This window comes from Diadema antillarum, unplaced genomic scaffold, assembly GCF_040938485.1.
Source record: "Diadema antillarum isolate AM-2024a unplaced genomic scaffold, OU_Dant_1.0 seq00001278_RagTag, whole genome shotgun sequence".
Lineage (NCBI taxonomy): Eukaryota > Metazoa > Echinodermata > Echinoidea > Diadematoida > Diadematidae > Diadema > Diadema antillarum.
In genome coordinates this window covers 520,982-530,579 of record NW_027272058.1, presented here as the reverse complement: position 1 = coordinate 530,579, position 9,598 = coordinate 520,982, and the positions used below count along the sequence as shown (strand labels likewise).

The window sequence follows — 9,598 nt, the reverse complement described above, 5'->3', positions numbered from 1 at the left end:
TTCTCTGGTAGTTCAGTGTATGAATTCTGCTTACAAAATTTTCCTTGTACATCAATTAAAAATTCACCCATAAATCTACATAGAATAATCAAACATTTATTGGAAGAGCTTGTGATGGGAAATACAGCCTGACGGCAAATAATTTCTTTCTTTCTATTTTTTTTCGTTATTCCCCGAAATAAAAGTCACTAATCTTTGGTGAAATATTCCGCCAACAATAGAAGGAAAACAAGGCCAAAGATGCGATGCAAGAAAACCCTGAAATCTGAGCATTCATAAGCACTTGCTGATTGGTGTATGGATTGTAAAGACAGCAACACAAGCAAAGTTACAGGTGTGAAGACAAAATGTACAAATACCAGTTTCAAATGTGAGAAACCATAGCTTGAGTTCATATTACTTTAACAATTCATTAGAAAGGTGAGTAAAAAACATAAATATTTTCATAAATAATAGCACTTTCCGCACGTCACTATAGTCAAGTTTTTCTTGTTGCAGAATTACATCGTGATTTTCCTCTCATCAAACAATACAAAGTGACAACAGGAAATCAATTATCACAAGTTATATGTGAAAAAAAAAATACAACAACATAGAAATGACATTTAGTATTCGTCAAGTATCAATGTTTTCATTTTCCATGAAGTGAGGTTGACAAGTCACTGGGACTTTGTTCAATAAACCCTATGTGTGCTATGAGTGTCAATTTGCACAAAAAAGCCACCTAGCGCTGTACACAGTGTCGTCCAAAGTCCCTGGCACAGAAAGAGGTAAATCCTTTCGACTGCAGGCAGCCCATTGGATCCTGTGCACAGTCTGAGAGGGAGCGGGTCAGTTGACGTCATCTGCGATGGAGAAATATTCGGTACTCCATCCCTGCGTAGAATTACGGAAGACCCCGTACAATGTGCATACTCTTTTTTTTTTTTTTTTTTCAGCAAGCTAAATTCACTTGATAGAGGAATGGGTCTATTCCTGCGTGGTTCTCACAGAATTGGGTGTTTCTGCCAGGATCTTGCCACCAATTACGCTTCCGTTGAGTTGGAGACGAGACTTGAAGAAGCTTCCGATTTGCAATGCTCACAATTACGGGGCATTTTCTCTTTGTCTGTGTTTCACATATATTTTTCATGTGCATAACTAGGGAAACCATCTGAATAGCTCATTCCTGCAAAGTGTTCAGTATGCAAGCTGCACCGTAAATCATCTTCCCATGTCAGTTGACGTAATCATCACAATTCTGCTTTGCCTTTTCAAAAGAAAAATTATTCCATCCACATATCCAAAATACTCGTCACGGCTTATAAAAATACACTTCCGCATAAATCTTGCCAGGACACGGTGCCAGATGTTCCCACTTGTTCTTTTGGCTTGCATATATTCCTTTGTCTGCAAAAAGTTCAGCGCAATAACTGGCTGGGCCTGAGGTTGGGCATGTAGTGAATCTAATCCTGCATAAGAGGTTGGTTCGTCACATCACACGTGGGTGCTTCGCTCCATGTCCGAGTTTGACAGCATGGTCTGAAATTGAGAAAAAGATCATGACAGTTTTGAATACTTGTCATTCAAAACATCAAGCAGTGCATGTACCAAAGAGACTTGTCTTTTCACTAATTTGTATTTTCAATTGCAAAATTAAAGGGATGGTATAATTTTGGTTGAGATGGGGGATTCAGATATCAACTTTTGGTGAGATAATTAGAAACCACTTATGAAATATTAAAGAGCATACAATTCTAAGAGGAATTAAAAGTTTATCTGATGAAAATCGGTTTTGAAATGGCTGAGATATATATACATATATATATATAAAGGACAACAAAGAGGTCCTAATAAAAGATGGATCCCACCTTCTTCTTGGACCTCTTTGTTTTGGATATCTCAGCAATTTCAGAACCAACTTTCATTAAATAAACTTTCAATTCCTATATGAACAACAAAGGGAAAAGTGGAAGGAATGTTAGGTTTAAGTGAACATTTACAATGAATAGTTTAAATCAAAAAATGAAGGAAAAAGATGGAGCACCAATCCCCAGAAGCGTAGTTTTTCAGACTCGATGGCAAATGATGAGACAGAAGTCCTTGATTGGGTAAGATGGAATGATAGACTCACCGTCAATGAGTTGATCTCTTCTGACAGGGCTCCAAATTTCTTGGCCGTTCCTTCTTGCATCTCTCCTCCCTCCGCTCTCTGCAGAAGGATTGAAAGTGAATACAGCAAATCTTACCATTTTTGAAAGGGTAAAGTTCCGAAGATGTGTTACTTTCTATTGTGGGTTTTTTGTCCATTGAATATGTCTGAAAGAAATCCATGAAGAGTACATTTCCAGACCTCCCATCCCTTCTAGCTGAAAAACAGGGATAATTTGGCTCAAAAGTAGGAAAGAAAGAGCAGTTCCCATATGAGTGTGTCGTAAAATCATCAATAAAAATAGGAAACTCCTATTGAAACAAGATCGAGAAAGAGTCAAAATTCAGATTCTTTCCTCCACATTCAGATTGGTTGGGAGGTCTGCATTTCTTCCTTTACATTGAATTATTCTAGAATTACAATGCTTCAACCAAATGACTTCGAAAAAGAGCAGCTGCAGTAACTACTTTTCTGTTATTATATAAAAAAGAAACATTTTATGTACAAATCATCAGAAACGTTGCCGAACAACATCATCATATCACTATACACTGAGTTCAGGAATCTTGGGAATCTTGGATTTCAATAACGATAAAGTCTGTGCTGTTGCATAATCCTCATATCCTTATAGCCAAAAAATTATCCAGCATTTTGGTAAAACAACAACATCAAAAAGGATAAAGCAATTGCAAAGCAAGTGCACCACTGGACATGTGCACTACTGGACATAACATTTAACGCTTCATGTTAAACGTCACAAATGAGATGAGTTAACGGAGTCAAAGGTCAGATTGTACCCCGACCTCATCCTGCTGTCGGTGTACCATGTCAGCCCGCCGAACCTCCACCCGGTAGCTGGGCGGGGGCGGTCGGCTCCCATTGACGTGATTCGACCCGTTCATGGAGGGTTGGTGGCCCAGATCCATCGGGCAGACGTAGTCGTCGAGCTCCGTCCCTCGCTTTTGCTTCCCAAACGTCCTCTTCTTGGGCTGCCGTGAACAAATTTTCAGGAATAGATGGTCACAACTCACACGCCTGATTGAATACTGCTGTCTCTTTTTGCAGAATGACACGCTTTACAAATGTGTAACTTATGTTTAATGATTGTCAATTTTCATCCAATGTCCTTTTGAATCTTGTAGTTCCATCTCCTTTCATACTAATGATTGCATCACATTGTAAATTGCTACATGTATATCACTGCTGCAACTGTACACTATCTTGGTCACACATGGGACAAAATAGTATGCTTTCCATTTACTGCAAACCTTACATCAGGCTTTAGAGCCAATATAAAGCACATGTACTTTGAAGAGATATTCTTGACCTAAAAAAAAAACACAGTAAATTTGATCAATTATACCTGCATCAGTAACAGAAATCCGAATAAGGTTAGGAAACATTCTCCAAAAGCTGTTCATCACATGACATCAGCTAAAGTGTTGCACAATCACATGCCAACAATGGCAAAGACCCTATGACATCACAATGGCTTACACCCTTTGACATCACAATGGCTATCATGACCCTATGACATCACAATAGCTCAGAGTTCACTGAACTCACCTTGACCTTGGCCAGGAAGTTGAGGGGCATGTAGGTCGGCTGTTTCTCCGCCTCTCGCTTCTGCTGCTGGATGTCGGGGCCAATCAGGGAGATGAAATGGGTGCTGAGGTGTCGCCGTAGCAACGTCTTGTTGCCTGGGATACAGAGGATAGCAGCTAGTGTCTCTGCTGTAAACCTTGGCTCTAGGACCTAATTAGAATTTTTTTTTAAAGGAATATGAAATAGACATGTACATTTTGCCATGGCACACATCAGAATCTTAGGCAGTACATTACTATATCAGGGGAAAACACATACACACACACACACACACACACACACACACACACACACACACACACATTCAAATCTCAAAAATGTGAAGCTGCATTTTCATGAAATCCCCCTGGTCCCTGGAACAGACATGGTTAAAATTAGGATGCATAGGTCTAGATCTGCCAGGGATAGAAGGAAACATATACGAACAGCAAAATTTCCTTGTCCTCTCATTGATATATTTCAATCAATGCAGTAGTCTTCAAGCAGGTCTGATCACTTTTTATCATATTTTAACACACAAATCAGTCAATAGGGAAATCAGAATTTTTCTTACCAATATTTCAATTGAAAAAAAAAATCTAGAATGAAATCAACTACTACTTACCAATATTCAACTGAATTTTCAGTCTGTAAAGAAAATCTACTTTTCTTTAACCCGTTGAGGACGGACTGATTTTGCTACAACACGCATTTCCCATAGACCCCTGCCCGAGTATACTCCGGACTCGTCCTCAACCGGTTAATAGCAATATTCAAATCATCAAATTGGTCTAAAGGTAATCACTTTAAGTGATCTATTCTATTCTATTAGTATTCTATTCTAATTGTATTCTGTTATTATTTTATTTTATCTATTCTATTCCATTCCATTCTATTTTATTCTACTCCGTTCTTTTCTATTCCATTCTATTATACTCCATTCTATTCCATTCCATTCTATTTCATTCCATTCCATTCCATTCTAATCTATTCTAATCTATTCTATTCTATTCTATTCTATTCTATTCTATTCTATTCTATTCTATTCTCTTCTAATCTATTCTAATCTATTCTATTCTATTCTATTCTATTCTATTCTACTCTGTTCTATTCTATTCCATTCTATCCTATTCCATTCTGTTCTATGTCATCTATCATAGGCAAATTGGTCTGGAAGGAAATCAATTGACAACACTTCTGGTTTTTTCTAGATCTTACCATGAGGGCACCATGTACTCCGCTACCTCGCAGGTTGGGGGCGTACTCCGATAGATCCACTGATCTCAGCCACTCCATCACTCTATGGTTGGTCCAGAGAGTGACCTGTGTGCCGGTCTCATAAGGCTACATGAGGGCAGGGAGGGGAGGAGAGAGGGGTGTAAAATACAAAAACTTTACATAAAAGAGGTCTACAAAATAACGTCTACATGGTTATAAATACATAGGTTATGCACTTGACTGAAATTTTACTATAAAGATCTACATACAAATAGCTACATACATATGATCAATATAAGAAGACATAGAAACATCTGGTGATAAAAAGGTTTGAGTCATATTGAAGATTGTTCCAATTTGGGGCAAATTGGAAAGCTTTTGATATTGTTCATCCCCCCCCCCCCCAAAAAAAAAGAAAGATAAGAAGTTTATTTGATTATATTAGAGAGATTGTGGAACAGCCATTTGACAATAATATTCCAAATTCACTTAACTTCTTCTAACCTTTCTCCAAGATAAAAAATATATGAGGCTGGTGGCTTAGTAAAACCTAAAGTAAAAATCACCAAATTAGTATTCTATTCTCTTGACAAACAGTCAATATTACAGGCCAACTTTATATTCCAGGTATTTACCTAAGCGATCCAATAACAACGGGAAGAAAGAATGAGCTAATACATTGCTACAGGTGTTTTGAACAAGAAGAAAAAATCTAAAATTTCAAGAAAAACAACCATCACCAGAAGACAAATTTTCATGCAAAATATAAAAATATATTTACGGCTCTGGCAAAGAGCAAAATAGAGTGCTTAATAGTCAAAATCATTTTACCAACTAAATCTACGAGAAAGACATTTTCTTCTACATTCTTACACCCAGTGTCACACTTCGCTATTTCTTTACTGAATCAAAAACCCTCCACCATGAGTTGGAGTACCTATCGGCTTGACTTTGACCTAAATATCTTGCTCTTTGATTGATGGTATGATTTCTACACTAATTGAAGAACTACACTGCTATCTATTTTTTTTTTCTTATCCCAATGAAATCTAGACATTTTCACTGAAAAGAACTTGTTAGTTTTGCAAAGATATACAGATGTCAAGACATCCCCAAACACAACACATGGATTGAGCTGAATTTGCCAGAGCCTTTATCATATAAAGTACTTGATACTTATATTCCTTCCTCTGCTACAGATACATATAACAAAGTGCCACACGTACACCATTCTACAATTTAAATGCATTTAAAGAATACACAATTACAATGAACAACAATAGTCACATACATACACATAGTTGGGATACAAGCATGTGGAAAATATGTGCCCTAAAATGGACGCCCCAACTAATAACCCTTTAATATCTCCAGCTACTTTGCAGCCATTGCCCATTACAGATGTTAAGAATTTCAGAGTCATGGTAACCTTTTGTTTCTATTTGATTGGTTGAGGGTTGATATCATGTCTTCTGGGCCCTGTTTTATGAAGAGTTAAAATTGATTATAAAGTTGATTTCAACTGTAAGTATATGGCAGCCTGTGTGGTAAGGAAATTCAAAATCGATTTTATCTTTTGAATTCTGGATTATGTCTCAATGGCTTTCCTGGTGTCCTTCAAAAAATATGATGCAAACAGATAGACTTTGACCCTCCTGGTGGGTAGCAATGTCCCAATCATGGAAAACGCCTCCCTCTATTTCAGGCAAAGCCCACAACATTATTCTAAAAAAGCCAAAAGCGGTCTTTACAATGTGACCCAACAGGAAACCCCGATAAGCCACCTGTCCCCTTCACAGTTCAATGGATGTGAGAAAGAAAAAATTTAAAGTTCCTGTGATTAAGACTACTGAGACAAATTGTGCTCCTGGTATTGTGTCACTGCATACAGTTTGTACATGTTTCTACAGTGACTGTACATTGTTGGAGGAAATGTCTCTATATTCTTTGCAAAGTCTATGATGCTAATATCACTGATTCATGATGGGATTTACCCAACTCTCACACTCATCTCCGTCCCCCCCCCCCCCCCTTGATTTTTGATATGGATTTGTACAAGTTAACACAAGTGCAAGGCATACCCCTCCTTTTTCTTTTAATATGTGCGTCTGTCTACAGTAACGCCTAACTAGGCCAGGCTATTTAGGTAGATCATAGAGCCGGGAAGGGGGGGGGGGGGGGGCCTCCCAGGCCCCCCTCCAGATCTCGGCCATCGACTGCGCGATCGCGACGAAAATTGGCACACACACTGCCTATGATGTAATCTAAAGTGCCACAAAGTTAAATTTTCAAAAAATTATCATTTATGCTAAATTATGCTAATTTATGCATAATGATGCATGAAATCAAACAATTTGGTATAAATCACTAAATAAAGCTCAAAACACACATTTTTTGTGTAAATATTCTTTTTAGTGTCCTTAGCAAATGTAAGAGAAAAAAATTGTGCAATCATAAAAAATTTCCTAAGTTTTTTATTGTTTTTTGAATTTCTTATGTATCTCCTTTTTTTTTGACTTTATGTTTTTCATTGTTTTTTCGATGAAATTTGTCCGCGACATTGTTCCGAACAAGAAAATAAGTTACTAATTGATTTTAATCAATAAAACCCCCCAAAAATCATGCTTTTATGAAATTTGCCTGTAAACACAATTTGCATTGAAATTGTACACGAATTCACGTTTTTGAGCAATTTTTGGTCTGACATGCACGTGCATTGTATTTATGCGACACTTCGGAACCGCGCACCCGGGCATCGCAAATTTGGTGTCAAAAGATGCGGGAAACTTGAAAGAAAAAAAGTCATGAAATGTCGTGGCGATAGCTTCTCGCGATAGCGATACATCGCGCGAAACGTCGAGGGGGGGCCTCGGAGACCCCCCCCCCCCCCCCCCCCCCCGGCCTAGTTAGGGTTAACACAAGTGCAAGGCATATTGTACCCCTCCTTTTTCTTTTAATATGTGTGTCTGTCTATAGTAACCACTCAATGAAAACAAAGCAGGTAGTCCTTATAGACAGGAGGCCACTACAGACAGGTTTGACTGAACTTTGTAAAGTTCATATCAGAAGTGAATGGCGTGTGCATGCATTTGTAACAGCTTTCGTAGTAAGTGTATCAGTAGGTGACATGATGTTATGCCTTGTTTTTTAATTTTTTGCTTGTTTTGGGTTTTTAAATACAATGTACATGTAAATACTGTACAATACTTAAAACCAGTCTACCCTGTAAGCTGTATTCAGATTTTAAGAGCAGGACAATGTCTTGTTCCAGAAAACTGTACTGAGTTGCAATGTAATCAAACATACAGCAGCAGTTTTGTCAAAACTGGACATTAACATGCTAAAGTTTAAAATCCTAAAAATTTGTTGTTTCTCATCCAATTATGCCAAAAACTTCTACTATTTTATCCAACTTCAAAAAGAAGTTGATTTGCCTGTGTGAGTTAGATTGACGATGAAGCCACGAAAAAAAAGAAGGATTAAAGCAAGCAAATTACTGCAACGCAAAAGTGATATCAACAAAAATTGTTGAAATTATTTCTCAAGCTAATCAAGCGAGGTTTGCGATGATCAAGTGTCCTTTTGCTTTTTATCTAATGTATGGTTTTGCTCTTGTAAGAAGAGAAAAATTATTGAAACAGAAAATACGACATTGACAATGGAGAAATCACCATTCATTTGGCGATTACTGTTATGTGTTGGGAAAAATGAAAACAAATACATCATTTTTAAAAAGAAAATGATAATAAAGAGTGAAATTCAATATTTTCAAGTATCTGACAAATCATGTAAAACTTTAAAGCATAGATTACCCAGACTGTTAGTATTCTAGTCTCTTTTTATGATTACAGATGTAGGGCTATTGAATGGATAGTATAATATTGGTGGAGATGAGGATCGGGATTTTAACTTTTTGCAAGATACCACTTATGTATAGAGCATACCATTCTAAGAGGATTTCATAGTTTATTAGATGAAAATTGGTTTTGGAATGGCTGAGACATCCAAAAACAAAGTAAAACAAAGTAATCTTAATATTACAGGTGAGTCCCACCTTTTATTAGAATTGTTCTGTTTTGGATATCTCAGCCATTTAAAAAACATTTTTCATCAAAGAAACTTTGAATTCCTCTTGAAATTACATGCTCTTTCATATGTCATGAGAGGTTTCTCATTATCTCACCAAATCATGTTATAAACCTGAAGTTAGGTCTCAACCAAAACTAAACGATCTCATTATAAAGCCAACTGTTTCAGAGGCAATGTCACAAGTGTGATTTCATCCACTCCAGATCTCTGCCCCACAAAGGAATGTTACGATGTTGTGATGTGACACACTCATGTAAAGGGTAGTTTCATATGCTTTGCAATTTATAACTCCCTTCTATCCACCCCTGCCATCACATGATCACTTTCACATGGTCATGTGACATAATGACATTTTATATTACGCAGCACATATTTTATTATGGTTGTGCAACAGAGCAGACTGTCGATGTATTTAATCTCTTCAATGCATAGTTCTGAAATTTCCACCGAGATTTTAGCAGACGCTGTAAGCTTTCCATCGTTCAAGGGTTAATGTTTGAATCAGTTCCTGACTATATAATGATACTTGCCCTGTTTATTTAATACAAAAGAATGATTCCATTAGCCAATTAAGGA

The 9,598-nt window shown here is 37.2% G+C and overlaps 1 protein-coding gene across 1 annotated transcript in view; it reads right to left on the bottom strand.

Moving 5' to 3' along the window:
• Positions 1–938: 938 nt before the first annotated feature.
• LOC139745584 (liprin-beta-1-like) overlaps positions 939–9,598 on the bottom strand; it is a 90,427-nt gene continuing 81,767 nt past the window's right edge. The window contains exons 21-25 of the mRNA XM_071655977.1: positions 4,934–5,059; positions 3,698–3,886; positions 2,935–3,120; positions 2,114–2,191; positions 939–1,521 (exon numbers count right to left, since the gene is read on the bottom strand). Coding sequence (XP_071512078.1) covers positions 1,477–1,521; positions 2,114–2,191; positions 2,935–3,120; positions 3,698–3,886; positions 4,934–5,059 — 624 coding nt within the window. The 3' untranslated portion in view covers positions 939–1,476. The remainder of the gene's footprint in view (positions 1,522–2,113; positions 2,192–2,934; positions 3,121–3,697; positions 3,887–4,933; positions 5,060–9,598) is intronic.